At 47.3% G+C, this 19624-nt stretch overlaps 1 protein-coding gene across 6 annotated transcripts in view; it reads left to right on the top strand.

The window, feature by feature from the left end:
- Positions 1–18770, top strand: part of Smoc1 (SPARC related modular calcium binding 1) — a 148234-nt gene extending 129464 nt beyond the window's left edge. For 3 of the 6 annotated variants that reach the window (XM_013155259.2, XM_013155260.2, XM_013155263.3), the window contains exons 10-13: positions 871–976; positions 12288–12532; positions 16234–16284; positions 16720–18770. In XM_013155259.2, the coding sequence (XP_013010713.1) occupies positions 871–976; positions 12288–12532; positions 16234–16284; positions 16720–16736 (419 nt within the window). In that variant the 3' untranslated portion in view covers positions 16737–18770. The remainder of the gene's footprint in view (positions 1–870; positions 977–12287; positions 12533–16233; positions 16285–16719) is intronic. The other 3 variants (XM_063241320.1, XM_013155262.2, XM_013155261.2) reach the window with 3 other exon arrangements.
- Positions 18771–19624: the final 854 nt, after the last annotated feature.

The following is a 19624-nucleotide window of genomic DNA, read 5'->3' as shown; positions in this document are numbered from 1 at the left end:
ACTAAATATCAGTGCCTTCGAATCCTGTGGGCTCCTCAGCACAGAGTCAGGTCCATATTGGTGGGAATTGGGGCCACCTTCTTCCCATGAACCATTAGGACTCCAACATGAAAACAAAGCAGAGAGCCGTGAAAGTCAGTGCTGTCCACGTGACATTGGTAGAAATTACCCTGTCACAGAATTGGAATCATGAGGTCAGTGCACCGCCTGGTAGCCATCCCCTCAGTGGATGGGAATGTAGGATGGGGTGAGGGAGGAGCATGGAGAAGGTTTGCCTGTGCTTGAGGTGTTGCTGGAATAGTACACCGAAAAGAAGAGGCACAAAGCATGTGGGAGTTTTATTAGAGAAATGCTAGTTATGATCTCATCTAAATGAGGGTGAAGTGAAAATAAGAGGAGGTTCTTGTGTAGATATATTGATGATCTGAGTCACCCTGGACTAGTGAGGATCCCAGCAACCACCCCTACCATGTGCTCCCTCTGCATCTGCTTCTCACCCCTGGAGCAGCATTTTCCTCCCTCTAGGATGACTGGCTGGTCACTATCTTGAGTCATCAGCCCAGAATAATGCAAATTTCACAAGGATAAGGACCTTAATGTCTCCTTTGAATTTCACTTAGCCCATGAGTTGTGGTATCCAGCAAAAATTGGTGCAATGGAAGCAAATTGAAAGCATTACTGTCCCATTGGCTCAGTGATCCCTCGTGGGCTATGAGGAGAGAGGGATGGGGGAGGCTGTCAGAATCATCTGAGCGTAAACCCTTTGGCTGGACAAGGACTTCACTAAGTCTGGGAAAAGATGGTCGTTGAAAAGCTATTTACTTAATCATTTACTTGGCATTTGCCTTCCAATCTCATTTTCTCTTTTAGGCTGTCCAGAAGGGAAGAAAATGGAATTTATTACCAGCCTACTGGATGCTCTCACCACTGACATGGTTCAGGCCATTAACTCAGCAGCGCCCACTGGAGGTGGGAGGTGAGAATGTGAGCAGGACTGAGGCCCGGTGGGATGTGGGGCCCTGAACTCTTTTTGGGGCTGCGGGAAGTTGGGAGGGCAGGGAAGGCTTGAACTCTGTCCTTTCCTGAAACATATGCCATGTATCTCACCTTCTGTCAAAAATCTTCCCACTCCTCAAGCTCTAAGGTTTTGAGCTGTTTATTGTGAGCTTTTATAGTTCCTGGTTTACAGGGCTGTCTGGAAACTTTCATCTGTTTAGTCTCAGAAGGGAAGATGTTGAAGGGGCGATGTTGAAGTGGCAGAAAGGATGATGGAACAACCGATGAGCACAGGCAAGGGAGCACAAATCACTTTGTGCTTCTCTTCTCCTTGACACCTGAGAATTCCAAGGAATTCTGGGGAGTAGAACTGGTACTCATAGCCAAATCCAGCTTCAACCAGGAGTCAATAAGGTACTTGCAGCAATCCTGAGATGAGGCTGAAATGTACAAGCTCCATGTAACCAGCATCGCTGGAGCTCACTAGTTTAAACCCATTAAGTTGGTTGGAGCACACATCTGTCCATCCACTGAGGACACTGAGTCCTAGCCAAGGACAAGGTGCCCAGGCATATGAGAAATTATCTTCAAAGAGTACAACTCAGTAGGGATTCTGGGCCATAGACAGATGCCTACAAAGTATGGCAAAAGGGCTAGAAGAGAGGTGGAAGAAGATATTGTGTAACTCAGCGTAGAGGAATCAGAGAGTTTTTTTGAAGGAGGTGGTAGCGGGGCTGGGTTTTGAAGGATAAGTAGGATTTAATCAATCAAAGGAGGAAACAAAACCATTCCAGGAAAGAGGAAGGAATATTGTGACTTTGAGAAAGTCTACATTTGTGGTTCAGTATGACTAGGCCATGGTGGGAAGGAGGAGAAAGATGAAGAGGAGGAACAGGAAGAGGAAGAAGAAGAGAGAACAGTCATGACAAGGGAGCAGGAACCAGATCCCAAAGAGCCTGTGAAAAACAAGTCTAGTTCTGAAGCCAGAGAGAAATGGAGGAAGGGAAAGGAGTGGAAGGAAGGAATCCTCGGGCTCCTGACACCAGCAGAAGAGGCACCATGGGCAGAGCAAGGGTGGACAGTCTGCCGCTGAGCCCAGAGGTGCAGAGCAGTTGTGCAGCATCTGCCCTGGAGCGGAGCTCTTGTCATGCAGGCAAAGAATGGCACAGTAGGAGGACAGACCCAGGCCTCGGGCCCCATAAAAGAGGCACGGCCAAGAAATACATGAAGAGATGTTCAACATTGCTGGCCATTAGAGAAATGCAAATCAAAGCAACACTGAGATTCCATCTTACTCTAAAAAGAATGAATATCAAGAAATTTAATAATAGCAAATGGTGGTGAGATTGCAGAGGAAAAGGAGCCCTTCTACACTGTTGGTGGGAGAGTGAACTAGTACAATGAATACGGAAATTCCTCAAAAAACTTAAAACAGAAGTTCCATTTGACCCAACTATTCCCCTTCTAGGTATTTTCCCAAGAGTTAAAAGGTTCGTATTATAGTGATACATATATGCCCATGTTTATAGTAGAATAAGTCATAATAGCTAAATCTTGGAAGCAACCTATATACCCATCAACAGATGAATGGATAAAGAAAATGTATTTGTATGCAATGGGATACTACTCTGATATAAAGAAGGTTAAATAATCTGAAATAAAGAAGTTTGAGTCATTTGTAGGAAAATAGATGTACCTTGAGACCATGATGCTAAATGAAATAAATCACACAAGCTTAAACATCAGTTTCTCTTATGTGAGAAACCCAAATTATAAATAAAGAGTAAAACAAAAGATAGATTAATAGGAAATAGGAGATAAATCTTTTGCAAAGGAGAAAGGGACCAAGAAATAGAGGAGAGGAGGAAGAAAAAGAGGATAAAAAAAAAAAGAATAAGATGTGCTATGTACATGTGGCAGCTCCCCATGAGGAATGTAACTATTATATACTACAAACGTGGATTGATTTTTAAAAAATGGCAGTGATGATTGGCAGGACCATGAGGTCAATATTCAGGATAATGGTCTAGGATTGCAAGTTTATGGTAGTTGTCAGTGGTTCTGCATTCTGAAGTAGACAAAGGCTACCATCTTGGAAACCTAGTTTTATGTCAAGTCAATGTGATCTAACTTACAGCCAAGATATGGAAACAACCTAAATTTCATGATTGAGTAAAAAAAATGTGGTATATGCATAGAGTGAACTATTAGTCCTAAAAAAGAAGGAAATCCTGTTATATTGAAGATACATAAGCAAAATAAGACAGTCATACAAATAGCCCAGGATTCCACTTATATAAACTGTGTAAAATATTCAGCCCTGTAGGTTCAGACAGTAGAATGGTGATTGCCAAGTTCCCTGAGGAGAGGAAAACGGGAAAACTTTTATCATGTTTCAGTTAAGCAGGGTGAAAAGTGTAGGGGTCCACTATGCCACATGGTCCTTCTAGTTAAGATGTCATATTAAATACTTGTACCATAATAAAACTTGTACCGTCATGCAATAAAATTTTTTTAAAAAGGAAAGGATAAACAAAAAGTTTTTTTAAAAAAATGAGTGTAATGGTGGTCATACTTGCGGTCAGTCTGCCAGGGGTTCCCTCTCACCTTGGGAATTCCAGACAGGCCTTCCTTAGGGAGAGCACAGCACAGAATCTGAGGAAGAGGGAGACAGTTTCACAGGTCACAGATGGGAACTGCTCAGAGGCTTCTGGTGAGCCTTGGGGACAGTTTCCAAGCTGTGAGGAGTGATCTAAGAATATGGTGAATGTTGGATTTTAAAAAATTCATTATAATTAAAGACATATTGCCACGCATCTCCCTCAAAATACTCCTCGTGTCCCTTTGTTCTTGCCACTTAACTCCTCTTCTGTGAACATCTTTAGTCACATTATCTTGGCTGCCACAGTGGCCTGAATCAGTTCAAAATCTTTACGTTTCATGGTCATTTTGACTGTGGAGAAGAGCCAGAAGTCTCACAGTGCCAGTTCTGGTGAGTAAGGTAGATGAGGACACATTGTAAATTTTTTTATGAGCCTGCCTTTCTTTTGGAAGATTCTCAGTAGCATGCACCATATTTTTTTATCACAGCTTGCAGCACTGCTTCAGAAAGTGACCAGATTGGTGAACTAATTGCATTTGAAATGAAGGGGAATATTTCAAGGGGCATTAATGGTACCCTGAATTTTACTGTAATAAATTTTTAAAGCTGAAGCATTCACTGTATTTTTTAATCAGTCCTTGTAGACAAGATAAACCTGAATTGCCAAGAAGAGGGGAGGGGTTGCATTCTGAAAAGGAGCATTTGGTATTACATGCCTTTAGGTTATTTATGTTTAGGATATGGAAAAATGCCTGCTGTTTCATGCAAAGACAAGCCTGGGATACAGTAGTCCCCCTTATTTGTGGTTTTTCTTTCTGTGGTTTCAGTTACCTGCTCAACCATGATCTGAAAGTATTAAATGGAGTTATCCATATTGATTGTGGGGGGGGGCAGGCACATGGGCTTAAAAATCCTAGGTCTGGGGGATCCCACCTCTTACTCCCCAAAGGCCCTGTGCTCTGAGCACCAGCTCAGGGATTCTGTGTGGCTGTTGTGCTTCTGTCCTGGAAAGAGGCCACTTCACGCTCTACCCTGTTGTTCTCCTCTGGAGCCGCAGCCTTGGGTCACTGCATGGTCTTGGCTACAGGAAGCGGGCACAGATTGGTGCCTTTCCCTCCGATCACAGGCCCAGGGGATTTCTACAGGCCATGAAAACTACATTTATAATGTTGTTCAGTACCAGTGTGTCCCCAGGGAAGAGTTTCCTTTTTTTCTTTTTAATTTTATTTTAACCACTGCTTTTTAGTATAATTTATATTTGGGAGAAATTTTCTTTAAAAAAAGAAAACAACTTTCCAAAATGTGTTTTTCATTTAAAGCTCATGTTAGCTTTAGGTTTTGATAGGAATGAAAGGTTTGAACTGCTTCTGGTAGTTGTATTACTTTCATGAGGTAGACCAAGAAATAGTTGAAAAATAAAGGAAGGGCTGAGAAGAATAGGATGGAGAGAGAAAACCAGACTTAGGGAGCCAGCTTACCAAGGTTGCCGGCTTTCCTGGGTTTAATTCTTCCGGGATCTTCCCATTACACTTAGTGGAAGTCCCGAGTCTCACCTGAAGTGGCCATAGGGACAATCTCAGGGACTGCTCCTGGCATATTTCTTCCCCCCACCATTGTGTTGCAGACCCCAGTTCTCTTTGTTTCCTTTGGCAAGTCAAGCTCTCACCTGCCCTGGGGCCTCCAGGCTGTCTGTCACTCCTTCAGCCTAGACTTGGTCCTTGCTTATCCACTTAAGCATCACCTTCTTAGCCTAAAGGATCTGCTCAGACACCATCTGCCACAGGACCTACTTTTAACTCATGGCCCAGCTCCTCTCTCTGGTATTTTACTGGCTCTTACATATAGGCTCTAACTCACCTCACCCAATGAGAACTTCAGTTTTACCAGACAGGCAGCGTTTCCTATGCTTTTCCCTGATGCGTTCCCAGAATTTAGAATAGTGTCTGGCACAGGGTAGCTGTTCCCTGCTTTGTGTCAGTGATTAAACAGTTAGAAGAGTGGGCAGGACAGGGATGGGTCATGGGGGTTTACTGACTCTTGAAGACTTAAATAGTAAGGTTGAATCAGTCCAGTTCACTCTGGCTCCTCTTTGTAGCCAGGGCTCCACGGTACCCTGCCTGGCCCCAAGGGGTCCTAAGTGCTGTGTGGACAGGTCTTCTTTTACAACAGAGGAGCAAAGGCAGGGGGTGCTCAAGACCCTGTAGGCCATCTGGAACAAGATGATAGAGTAAGGGAATCTAGGCTTTTTGTTTTTTGACCTCAGGCTTAGAATTCAGGCAGAGCTGGGTTGCAGGCACGAGGTTAAGGAAACCACATCCGATTCCTTCTGCACTCTCCCAGAGTCTGGCAGTTAAAGCTGTTATCAGCTGAGATCAGAGGGAAGGAGTCCCACCTGGAGACAGTGGGAAGAAGGGACAGGGCCAGTGTTAGGACAGTAAAGCAAGTGTCTTCTTCCATATCACTACCTCTCGGGGTAGATGATTTTGGCATGGCATCAACTCTCATGTTTCAGCCTCTCCCTGGTATAAACTGTATGCTGAGTGCTAGGGACATCTGAGAAAAAGGGTACCACAGTCCCTGGCTGGAAAGTGTTTGTGACTGGAGAAGCTGGGAAAGGGTTGCTGGGACTTCAAGGAGGCAGTTACGAGGGCCATCTTGACGTAGAAGGTGACATCAGAACCACAGCTTTGCTTCCAAATGGGAACAGGGACCCACACAAAGGGACCAGGGGTAAGGACTTCCCAGAAGACAGAGTTATATGGGGTGGGGAAAGGTTTTATGGCTAAGAGGCCTGTGGAAGGAATCAGGAGAGGCACTATGGTTCAGTTTAGGAGACAGGCTGTGTCAGGCAGGAGACGAGGCTGCAGCACTGGGCAGACGTGGGCAGAGCCCAAGGGGTTCCAGGTCTCATGAGTCCTGTTATGGGGCAGTAGGGACCATAGGAGTTAGAGGGGCATTCTGAACAATCATCCTGGTAGTGCTGGGCGAGTGGACCTGGAGGCAGAAAAGAAGAGAGGCAGGAAGGTTATAGTAGTCTGTTTGGGGGTGATGAGGTGCCTGGGGAAATGCCTTACTGAAGCATTTACAATGAAATCGATAGCATTTCAAGACTCTATGGGTGAGGGTAGAGGAGGGAGAGAGGTGTCGGCTCCCTTTTCTGGCCTCCCAGTCGGATCCAGTGGTGAAAAGCAGTGTTGCCCAAATCTAAAAATAGATGAAGTAGAATGGGGTGTCTATGGAAACATTTGTGGTTGGTGAATGGGAGTGGTACCTGCAGACATCACTGGGTGACAGCCATCCTCAGTGAGGCTTGCTGGATGATTAAATTATCCCCTTGGTCTCCCTACTAGATCTCTCCCCCTCAACCAGCCTCCTCATAGCAGCCACAGGGCTGAATCAGTCCAGAAAGAAGATTTCTGGATTCCCCTGGAGCACACAGAGCCAACCTTGCTCCACCCTGTCCCAGGCAAAGCCAACCTAGAGGGCAGTGGGAGGAGCTGTCACATGCCTGTTCTGAGAGGCTGCCTGGGCTGTGGCTCTGTCCTCCTGCACAGTGCCCTTGCGTTGATGGCTTTGCAAGGAAGAAGCTGGAATGTGGCTGACTTGGCATTTCCCAGCTCCACCCGCACAGCTGGTGGGGCCTGGACCCAACTCCAGATGGGGCTCAGTTGGTCTGCTTGGCTTGGCTCACACCTCCTGGCTGTCCAGCCTTACCTTCTCTAAAACTGCTTAGGACAGCAGAACAGGCCCCAAGATCTTGGCCAAAGCAAGTTGTGGTAAACAGGGCTGGCTTTCCAGCTGTGCACTGCAGCCAAGGCCTGGCAGGGCTGAGGCTGCAGAAACAAAACTGAAAGTGCCACAGGTTAAGGGTGCCCCCACGCCCGAGTTAGGAGAAAGATCAGCAGGGCTGTTCAGGAAGGGACCTGGCTCTAGTAGTGGGTTCTCTATTCCTGGAGGAGAGACTCATTAACCAGCCCAGAAGCAGCATTGCCCTGAACAACAGTCTGGGACTTGGTGTCATTTGGGTATATAGTTCTACACCATGTCTGAGGAAACGGGTGCATTTTACCTACCTAATGAACCTCATTAGATCTTCACCTATGGAAGGGATGTAGTGTAGACCAGCAAATGCAGTTATAGTGGTCTTAAGGAGCCATTGCACCCTCTAATTTGAGGTTCCAGTCCTAGCCTAGTGAATAGTTCCCATCCCCATGTGCACATGTGAGAGTGAGGGTGGGTGTCTGCTGCCAGGATCCGCCTACAGTGGAAAGGGGAACTGTGGGTGTTTTTTGTTTTTTTGGGTTTTTTTGGTCTTTTTCTTTTTTATCGGTACCAGGGATCGAACTCACAACCGCACACTTGCAAGGCAGGCGCTTATGCCTCTGAGCTAAATCCCCAGCCCTGAACTGTGGGTGTTTTAAAAGCCTATGTCTGACAGGTGGAAAGAGCTAAAGGAATTGGTGGAGTACAGTGTTGAGGTCAAGGTGTAAGTGGTCAGGAGTCTGTGATGCAAAGAACTCTAGCAAAGATGGCTTAAGAGACTCCTCACTCTGGGGGAGACCTTCCTGCCTCCTCCTATATCCAGCACTCCCTAAAGAAAAATTCCAGATTCTACTCAATTAACAAAGGCCCCTGAGAGACACAAATTTCCTAATTCTTCGTGGGGTGCTGAGGGAATGGGGGTCTCTGTCTTCTACGGCTTCTTCAATCTGGGAGGGGCTGTAGGCCCCGCCTACTGAGGATTGTGTGCTCTCTAACTACCCTCGGATGCTGTGGCTCTCTAGCTGTCAGAAAATAACCAGAAAAGAGTTAGTGACCAGTGAGCACCTGTTGGATGGGAGAAAGAAACTTTATACGTAGTCCAAATGTGAGGAGCAGGTCAGATTTCCATGTTTCCTATAGAGAAGAATGTGTGCTAGACAGGTTTTCCAGGTAGATCATCAAGAGTCTGAGGGCCATGGCCTTTGTGAGATCTTGTTAACTAATCTCTCTATAACTGTGTTCTCCTCTAGTGTGGCTATTCCGGAACTCCTGATAGATCTTGGTTTTAGGAGCTTGTATAAACCAAGGTTGTCAATCTTGTTTGTGACTTAGGGCTGTTGCCAAGCTAGAAACTTGATTTATAGAGTTTTAAGTCAGATATTTTTAGTGGTTTTTGAAAAAATAAATTTCATTTTAGTAAAAATATGGAAACTATCCCAAATCATTCCCAGCAACTGTCTTTTGTCATACTCTTTCATCTTCCAGAAGCATCATGCTTAAATATTCTGGAATTGGGGTGGGATTTACATCCCTCTTGATGAACAATGTTTTTACTTGAGCCAATGGAGAGCTATGGGTGAGCAGTGGGAAGTCCATTAATCCCCTAACATCTGCAGACCTCTGTGTGTCTTTCTCGAGACAAGACCTATGGCTGTGTTTAGGTACTCAGATGGGCTATAATCACCCAAGTACCTAAAGGTAAGAAGTTCTTAAAGCAAAGGCATTTTGGGTTTGACCTAGTACCCAGGTGTGATGCTAGCACTACCAAAATCACAGGTAGAAAGCTGGGCTCTGTTACCAGGGTCCAAAGGGGTTTGGAATCCAGGCCTACACCGGGAAAAAGGACAAGGAGGCAGGACTCTTACAGGCTGTGGCCATGGTTTGCAGGGGCCTAGAGCTCTTCTCACGAGGAAGTATGCTGGCACCTTGCAGCCCATAGTCTGGTTAGTGGCCCAGTGGGGCTAAATATGCAGACCAACAGTGGACTTCAAGGCTGCACAGTGGAGTCCTGCCAGGCAAGATGAGAGCAAGGCTGTGGCTCTGAGAAGGGAGGCAGGCATAAAGGGCCAGTCAGAGTCCAGGGAGGGAAAAGGAGCAGGGGCCAGGTGATGATCATGCTTTGGCATGGAAGGAAACTCCTAGAGGCTGCTAGTTGGGAAGAACTGCTTCTTGCTGCAAAATAGCCCCAGGGAAGGTGGGTATGAGGGGAGCTCTATCAATGGAGTTGCTGAAAACTGACTGGCGGAGCCCAGGGAACACGTGTTGGAGGGAGTGAGCCTTCCCTGGCAGGGCCTCTGGGTCAGATGACCTCATCCCTTCCCGTCTCAGCGACTGAGGCTTTATTATTCCAGCCTCTAGGTAGACATTACGCTATGCCCAGCCTAAAGGTTAAAGGAAGATCTGCCTGTGCCTTGGGGCTCCCATAGTTCCTTGGCAGGAGGGGCTGAGGGGGAAGATCCCCAACTGCTTCCCTCAACTGCAGGAGCTTCTGCTGGAGCCTGCTCAGGCTCCTTATGTCTCCTTTGAGGCTGAGTCCTCTCTGGTGTTAGGGACACAAGTAGGGAGTGTCCTTTCCTACAGACTGAGCACCCCCTCAGAGAGTTTTCTGCCTGCCCGCTTAGAGTGCCGTGCAAGTATAGTCTTGGGATCTCCGGAAGTGATGAGGTCAAGGTGTAAGTGGTCAGGAGTCTGTGATGGAAAGAACTCTAGCAAAGATGGCTTAAGAGACTCCTCACTCTGGGGGAGACCTTCCTGCCTCCTCCTATATCCAGCACTCCCTAAAGAAAACTATTTACCTGCAACGTAAATAGAGGAAGGTAAATAGAGGAAGAAGAAAAACATGAAAATACAGACAGCAACAGAATCTGAGTTCCTCCGGGAATAGCTTCATGCATTTCAAAGACATCCTGCACCTGGTTTCCATGACAGATTCCCCAAGAGTCTGACCCCAGGGCAGCTCTGTGTGGTTCCCTCACCCTTTCCCCCAGGTATTCCCTGAGTTAAACTTGTCAGGAGGAATCTCTCTGGCCATCTGCTAATTGTGTCCTGTTGGAATCAGTCCAGGATGACCAGGGGGATCTGCCCGAGACTGAAATCCACTTAATAAGAATGGACATTTAGCAGGACTGACTGGCTATTTATTTATTTATTCTTCAATGAAACTTCTTTTTCTTTGAACATAGAAGTCACTTGGGAGGTGTGAAGTGCAGAGGGAATTTACTGGCTTGTTCATAGAGGAAAGATTAGAAATGCTTTCTTCTCATCCGGAGATCTCAGCAAACCCCAGAAAAGACAAGGTGGTATCGACAAGTGCCTCGAACATTTTTCTTGTCAGGTTCAGCTTCTAAATACTGCCCTTGATCTCCTGGCCTAGGATCCCAGCGTAACAACTCCTCTTGCACATGCTCTGTTCAAGTGCCCCACATTGTATGTGAGTGTAGGGGACTTACAGCCTCAATCTCCTTCCCCTCTCCAGGTATTGAGTCTTGCCCACATGCACTCAGTGTCAAGCACTGGGACCAGGAGTCAGGGGACTCATGTGTCTCTGTTTTTCTGCTCAGAGAAGCCAGCCACATCTTTTGGCATAGACCCATCTATTTAAAAATTGTAACTGTTAGTTACTACCTGGACTTCTTTTGAGATAAGATGGAGGCATGGATAGGTTATTCATGCAGTTACACACAGAGACCTTGGCCTTACAACTTGGTGTAGTCATCAGAGATGCATGGGTTGTGCTAGATGTGATTAGCACTGTGCATCTGGATACCATGGTATGTTCCTGATCACTCAAGGCCAGTGTCGATGCTGGTTAACATCTCTGGGGCCCACCTTGGGTCTCCTGACTGAAATCTCAGGTTGGAGAGACTTTCTCCAGCAGGCCTTACATTTGTCTGTTTTAGAATCTCTGTCTCTGTACCAATTGCCTTCTCTCAATTTTTGCTGTACTGTGTACCCAGAGGTGGAGAGCTGTGGGAACACCCCACTTCCCATTGAACTGTCATGCCTGTGTTCACAGTTTTGGCTCTTCCACACTGTGATAGCAGGCAGCTTAATATGAGGGTTGCACTTCCCTCTTTGGGGTCCATCTCAGGACCCGCTTCCACGGGAGATGGTTTGGATACTTAGAATACAGATTCCCATAGTTGAGTCTATCTGTGAACAAATTTATATGAGAAGAGCATCTTGTGTGAAAGTGAGCTTTAGGTCAAGAGAAGGACAATTTGGATTCCAGCTGTGGTTCACTAAGTGGATTAAATCCAGCCAATTTGTCTTGAATATTCACCTTGTACAAAAACTTTTGTATAGTACAGGTTCATGTGATAAAGATTGTCTACTTGGGAACTCCTAAGGAACAAAAACTTTTCAGTCTTGAGAATCAAGGCTGGTCAGCTCTGGGAGGTTTTTGGCTTGGAGGAGGTTACCTGGAAGCCCAGCATGAGTAATGCCTCAGTGTGTTTTCTGTTGCTATAACAAAATGCTTGATATGGGGTTATTTATAAAGAGAAGATATTTATTTTGGCGCATGTTTGTTGAAGTTTGAGAGCATAGTGCTATTTTCTTCTGGGTTTTTGGTGAGGGCCTCACTCAACTTCAACACATGGTGAAAAGTGTGAGGGAAGCAGGCACATACAAAGAGGAGGAGATGGGGTGGAGCATATGTTTTGTAAGAACCCACTCTCAAGAACTAATCCATTGCTATAAGAACTAACTCAGTTTCTTGTGAAATACATTAATCCCTCTAAGAGATCCCTCCGCCTCCCAGTACATCTGCATAGTTTCAGGCTGAGTGTTGGTGGGGGTAAAGGACATTCAAGCCACAGCAAGTGCCTTAGCATCAGCCGGTTGGAAGTAAGCTAGAGTGGGGCTAATGTTTCCTACATGATCCTGAGCAGTGTTTTCTGGGGTGGGGGTGTCTGCCGTGGTCCAGGTTCTCTGAGCCAGACCCCAGCCACACCCTGGAGGAGCGTGTGGTACACTGGTACTTCAGCCAGCTGGACAGTAACAGCAGCAATGACATCAACAAGCGGGAGATGAAGCCCTTCAAGCGCTATGTGAAAAAGAAAGCCAAGCCCAAGAAATGTGCCCGACGTTTCACTGACTACTGTGACCTGAACAAGGACAAGGTCATCTCACTGCCTGAGCTGAAGGGCTGCCTGGGTGTCAGCAAAGAAGGTGAGTGTTGTCCCCTGCCTCCTGCTTTGCTGAGGCATTGGCATTGGCATCAGTGATTGTCCCAGGAAATGGGATCTCATGTGCTTGCTACTCAACAGCAAGTCCCAGGGGTGTGCTATGCTTTCCGCTAGATGCCTGCTACGGTGGTGGACATGACCGAGAAGGCCCCTGTCCTTACACAGTCCACTGAGTAAGCCACACATATACTGTGATAAGTGCTGTGAGAGTACTGTATTTGCTGGGATAGGGCAGCAGTAACAAGTAGAAAGCCCTATTCTTGGGACTCAATACAGTGGAAAACACTTATTTTGCCTGTGGAATCATGAAGTGTGGTTTCAGGATGTGGTGGAAGGAGGCAGAGGGGAGAGGAGATGGAACAAACTTGCTCCATGTAGTCAGTCTGGGATCTAGGCTGAGGGTGAACTTGCCATCTTTATCAGGTGACCTCCAAGATCACCTGGGGGGTCATCTCTATCCTCGGTCAATGAGGTGAAGTTAACACAGATGGCACATGTGGGGTAGTTTCATGGGACAGTCCTGGAAGTGGCACACAGTAATTCTCACCTTTCATTGGCTGGAACTCGATTGCTAGACCATACCTGCAGGAGGGAGTTGTGACAAGAGGCAGGGTGAGGTTGGAGAACATTTTAATCCAGCTGAAAGGCTTTAGGAGGGCAGTGTAAAGCTGTTGGGAGGGTTCATCTGGAGAAATGGTAGGAGAAGTTTTGCTTTAGAGAATTATGCTGGTTTAGTGTGGAAAATGGCCTGGAAATGCACAAGGCAGAGTCACCCAAGAGATGTGGTATAACCCAAGCAGGAAGTGATAGAGGGAAAAATCATCAAAGCAAGGGGGATGAGACATAGATGGGTTGGTGATTGAGTAAGATACAGAGACAATGGTGGAGGTGGGATAGGTAACAGGGAAGAAAGAGCAGCAGGCATGGGTGATAGGAGCGGAAACGAGTGTGGTTTGGACAGGTCAGGTTGGATAACCTGCAGACTGAGTGGGGCTGTAGGGCAGGTGGTGGTCTGGGCTGAAGATACCAATTCGCCTGATGCTGATTTATTGGAAGAGAAAGCTTTGGAAAAGCTGAGATTACTTAGGGAGACTTAGCGTAGGAAGACAGAAGTGCTTTTCCTTGTCCCTCGGTTGTCAGAGTAAACCCACCCATGGGAGGGGTAGCTGGGTGGTTATTGCAGGAGCCCCATTTCAGCTCCTCCATTGCTGAGTTCCGCTGCAGTTCTCAGGCTAGCTGGCCTGCCCGCCCCGGCTGAGTGGCCTGTCTAATGAGGATGCCTCACTGGTTCCCACAGAGCTCTGAGTCTCCAGCGGACAGTGTAGCATCACGGTTCCAACCCCACCTTGGCCACACTTTCACTCTGTGTGCATTTCTCAGCCATTCTGTGTTAGCTTCTTACTCTGTATAATGGGAATGATGATAATGTCTTCCTCGTAGGGCTGTCATGCTGATTAAATGAGACAGCATGTGAGAGCATTTATCATAGTGATATCATATGAGTGACACCATTTATCATTGACTCATATTTACCAATGAGACAGAGAATGAACTCAGTCAGAGCTCAGTAAGGCTCCTTTTTATAAGATTATTGCTTTTCTCAACAGCACTTATCACACTGTATTGCAATTTACTTTCCTAATCCTCCCTTGAAGCCCTGGATGCTATCTACTCAACTCTCCATGTCTAGCATGTGGCACTGAGCAGCAGTTCATGAAACCCTTGTCAAACAAATGAAAGAGCAAGCGAATAAATGAATGAGGGGTTGCTCCATGTAGCCACATCATGGTCAGTCTCACTTGGAATCTGTGCTCACTTCACAGAGCAAGGCAGCACCCTGGCTCTTATGCCACTTTGCTATTTGCTAGCTCTGTAATCTTTGACAAGCTACCTGAGTTCTCTGAGCCTCAGTTTCTTCACCTAAAAAATGGAGATAATAGTATCCAGTAATAGACCTGGTGTAAGGGTTTGACAAGATAATGCGTGTGAAGAGCACACCCCAGTACCTGGTGCTAGTGAGCACTCAAAAGAAATTATTATAGTAAAATAACCCACCCAGGGGCAGCCTTCCTTGACCCTCTGCTTTGGGGCCACAGCGCAAAAGCCACTTGGTCCATGGCGTGCAGCTACTCCAGTGAAGGGAGCCCGTGCATGGGTCATCCGGTGTCACATGGTGCCCTCTGGTGGACCTAGAGGGGCTTGCACCCCCTAGGTGGGGGCCAAGGGGGTGTTGGAGGAAGATGAGGGGCTCAGGGATGAGGATAGCTTTGCACCAGATGAACCAACATTTTGGAAATTCCATAGGAACACAACTATTTTTACCAGTGGGACCTCTCAACAGAGAGCTGAATTTCTGCCCAGCCTGAAAAGCCAGACGCCTTGAGAGCTGGAGACTCTGTCTTAACTGGCATTTTCCAGTTTATAATGTACCTTCCTTGGGATTATTGCCACCATCCTGTGAGGCAAGTGGGGAGGTGACCTGTGCCTCTGTGTTTCACAAATGCCAGCTTCTCCTTTCAGTTAAGATGCTACCTGCCCCGGCCTCAGCTTGCCCTCTTTTGATGATCCAGAGTGTGGTGTTGGAGGCAAGGGAATCAGCTCTAAATTTGCTTCCTCACATGGAACTATGCCGTCCTGCACAGGCCACTGAAAGCGTTTCATAGTCTCAGCTTTGCCATCATAAGATGGGGGTCATTTTATCACTATTCCATGGGGTTGCCCTGAAGATCTCTCTTCCCTGATCTTGGTTACCTATTTGTTTCTTGAGTTTCAGCGGCTCTGCTCCTTTCTGACCACCTGTATTACGATTGTCCTTATCTTTCTGAGTTTGGGTCTTAATCTGAAAAATTGGTTATACCGACATCTACCCTGTGTCCACCCCGTGTTCTCTTTTTTTCTGGCCCTAAGGAGTGTGGGGATGTTGAGCTGTGAAGTCTCATGACCCATGGGTGGGCTTGGATTCCACAGCACACTGCGCCTTCTCCTAGGCCCTTCTCCTCCGTGAATCCACTTGATCCTCAGCATAATCCTGTGAGAGAGGCTGAAGGGAAGCTGTGCAGCTGTGGCCCTGATCCACATCCTCTGGATCACTCCAGAGAGGCTCAAGGGTGTGCCTAGCACAACACACAGCTGGCCCAGCTTGCTTTCAGTGCTCCCTAGTTCAGCCTCACTTTAGCAGACCATGGCCCCACAGGAGCCAGCATGGCCAGCCTCCAGAAGTACTCGACCCCATGTGGGGAGGAATGAGCCTTGAGCCTCCTGTAAGTCACTAGCTGCTCTGAGCTTGTGCCTCCAGAGTTGTCATGGGAAGGGCTAAGATTGCTCCTACTTCTGACATTCCATTATTTGGAGAACCAAGACCAAGAAGTTATGCAATGCTCAACAGTACCAAAGCCCTTCTTGGCTAATAGCTGTGGGGATTTGAAAGAGGCAGCCCATCAGGATTCTGGCTGCTTGGAAAAGGGATTTTGTTTAAGAGGTCAGTCATCAAAGTGTTCCTGCAGGCAGAAGGAGACCACAGACACCCACAGAGCAGGAAGCATGGCCACCAAACTTCTGGCTCCTTCCCAAGTCCTTGCCTTCATTCTGGGGGCGAACAGAGGTAGGGACCCAGGTATAAGAGATGCTTTACCTGAATCCCCGGGTCAAGACCATTCAAGTGTCACGTGTTCCTGTTTGTTGCAGGTGGTAGCCTTGGCAGCTTACCCCAGGGAAAACGAGGCACAAACCCATTTAGTAAGTTGCCTTCTTTCTGAGCTCCCCTATTTCCTCTGTGAAACCCCTGATGAAGTTGTGGCAGTGAATCATGGGTGAAGCAACTGTCCATGTTATTAAGCACCCTCTGTCAATATGTCAAAACAAACTAGCAAACTAAGGATACAAGAAAAAGATGGAGTTTGTGCTAAGAAGATAAAGTGACGTATGCTGCACCTCAACTCATGCTAGGTCTCTGGAGGGTCCAGCTGATTCCTGGGGCCACTGGTCTGCTCACCATGGCAAGGATGGGCTGGTATTGTGTGCTTATCTGCAAGCCTAGGCAAATTGTGCCCACCCAGCCATATCTAACAGCCGGATGAAAGGACTGGTCTTTGAGGGAACTGACTTAAGTTGCTACATTTCTCATCTACCCAACTCTTCTTACTTACACTTTTTGTCCTCTCCTCTTTTCAGTAGGACGTCTCGTCTAAGGAGCGGAAAGTCTAAAGGGCAGTAGAAAGTCCACGGAGACAGAATGGACCATCAGACACCGAGGCTTCCATGCTGCCCATGGCTCAGCCACATCCCGTGTAACATAAGTGGTGCCCACCGTGTTTGCACTTTTAATAACTCTTCTTTGTGTGTTTTGTTTCTGGTTTCCTTTGTAAACACCAGCATCTAACAGCACAGTGGGAAAAGGAAAGGGAAGAAAGACTGTTTGTTCTCTCTCGTATTGTAAGGTTTTGGATCTGCTACTGACAACTTTTAGGTTATTTGGGGGGAGGGGTTATTGGTGGGATTGAGAAGAAAGAGATTTATATACTGTATATAAATATATATGTAAATTGTATAGTTCTTCTGTACAGGCGTTGGCATTGCTGTTTGTTCTCTCTCTTCCCTCTCCGTGCTGCGGGTTGTGGGCACTCTGGCCTCATGGTTCAGCTTTCTAGAACCTAGGACTCTATTCTCAGCCTCCTAGACTGCACTTAGACTGACTTCTGTGTGAGTGACGATGGGGACCCTGTGACTGCATTGCAGACTCCCTCGGTTCTCTTCCGGTGGAGGAGTGCACTGCCCCGGCCCACTGTCTGTCACAAGTAACAAGTCATTTGCAGCCTTGGCCTCCAAAGATGGTTGGGTTGGTGAGAGTTGGGCATTGCCCCTGGAGGGCATTGGAGTCCAGATCACAGGCCTCGGTTTGCCAGTGGTCCAGGGAGGTTCCTCCTATCAAGACCCCCAGGGAGTCCAGGGCCAGTGGGCACCCCAATATCTTAGTGACTAACTGAACAGCTATCATCAAAGGTGTCCTGTAAGATCAGTTTAAACATTTCCATCCATGTTTGGCGCCTCCTCTTTACAGGATATGAGAAGGGAAGAGAGAGAGAAAAAAAAAAAGACACACAGTAGGACCCTTTAGCTAGTGGATGTTTGATATCTAAGCAGCGTAGGGAGGACAGAAAGCCTAACTGAAGGAGGAAAGTGCTTGTCCTCCTGCAAGCCCAGCAGTGAGGCTTCCCGACTGTTACTCTCCCAGAATTGAGCTAAGACCATGTTTTCACTTTTTCTTCTCCATCTGCCACTCCTGTCTTCAGTGGCCACCAGAATGAGCCTGAGAGCGGAGCCGAGCCAGTCACCTTGTTGGTAACTCAACAATTGCTTTGTTGCTTTAAAGCCCAATATCAGATTTTCCCCCTTCCTTCAAATTTTCTTATGGACTTTGAAGCCTGAAGGCCCGTTCTAGAAGTAAAACTGAGTTTGTGTTTTCTACTCGGCCCCTCCCAGGAGGAACAGGAATGACCACCCAGCTCTGGGGAAATCCAGGCCAAGGTTTCCACAGGGAGTTCCTGAGATTCCAGTGTGGGCAGCTCAGCTTCTGAGAAAGATGTGCAACTTCCTCTGCCCAGGTGACAAGCTCATCTAAATGACCCTCAAGGGCATGAAGTGCCATCGAGGTAGCCATGGTGGTAGTGAGGGGGGTCAGGCAGCCCAGGACTGGTGCTCTTGCCAGCAATTGAGCCTCAACTTGTATTCCACCCTGGAATCCCCATACATGCATCTACATTGGCAAGTGGGATTCCATTTGGGATCTGGGTGGTCGTTGCCCCATAAGGACTGCCCAAGGCAGAGGGAAATGGCCTTTTCAGGGCTTGACCTGCCCGAGTCTCAGGCTAGAGAAGGCTCCTGCAGTCCTGGAGGAAGTCACAGAGGTTGTCTTGGGGATGACTGTTGGACCCATCATGAAGCCCACTCCCATGATCCTCCACTAGAAAATGCAGCACACTGCAGCTGGATGGACCTTGCAGGAGACCCCAGCCCCAATTTGTGATCCTGAGGAAGCATGTAAATGCAGAGAAGTCTTCTTTGAAGATTTTGGCATCTTCCCCAGGCATCTTCTCCCTCGCATATGTGCGTGGGCTGTGTTGTGTGGTTTTTCCTTGGGAAGGAGGGAGGGTGGAGGGCGGGAGAGAGGGATACTATTTGTAGCTTGTTTTATAAAAAAAAAAAATAAAGATGGGTAAACCTTGGCAGCTGTTACCTCTTTCTTTGGGTGGCTTCCTCTGACAGAAGGCTGCATTTCCTAGAAGGTTTCATTGCTTCCCAGGCCTGCATGCTGTCACAGATCTGGAAAAGTCCAGATTGCTGTTAATGAGGTACCAGCAGGGAAGGCTGAGTAGCCACCAGGTGGTACATGCTTTGGGCAAGCATGTGCTGGAGGAGATCCTCCTGGCCCTTGGGTGTCTGTGTGTGCTCTCTGTAATGTTTCTCTAACCTCCACCCATGCAGCTGCCCCCCAAGATTATATGGAATGTTGCTGGCAGAGGCTTTGGGAGCAAACCTATTCCCCAGCTTTGGGCTGGTAGGAGTGACTGCTTTGGCTGTTGTTCAGATACAGACCCTCAGGCTGGCAGCAGGTGGGAACCTTAGTGGGGTTCATGCAGTCTGTCTTAGTTCTATGGGCATATATACATATTGAGGCTGAGGCCACTCGTCTGATTTTCTGGGTGGAGGGCTTCAGGATAGGACTGACAGAAGGACTAGGGAACCTAGATTTTCTTCCATGTGATTGGCATTGTTTTCTCTTACCCTTTCTCCAAACACAGCTGTCCCTGGAAATGACCAGCATTTGCCAACCTTCTCCAGATTCCTATTTTTTTTTTTTTTTGGCACTAGTAATCGAACTCAGGACCCTGCATTTGCCAGGCAGATGCTTTGCCACTGGGCTATGCTCCCAGCCCTCCAGATTCCTTTTACCATACACTGGGTCATTGTCCTCCCTTTGGAAAGTCTTAGACCTTTTCTCTGGTTGACCATTCCTGGGACAGGGTCTAAGCCCTGCTTGTTGTGTTCACAAAGGCCTCCTTATTTGGTCTTTCTCCCT

Source organism: Cavia porcellus, unplaced genomic scaffold, assembly GCF_034190915.1.
Source record: "Cavia porcellus strain 051 isolate PalLab524CR breed Dunkin Hartley unplaced genomic scaffold, mCavPor4.1 scaffold_31, whole genome shotgun sequence".
Lineage (NCBI taxonomy): Eukaryota > Metazoa > Chordata > Mammalia > Rodentia > Caviidae > Cavia > Cavia porcellus.
This window is presented reverse-complemented; position numbering and strand designations above follow the sequence as displayed.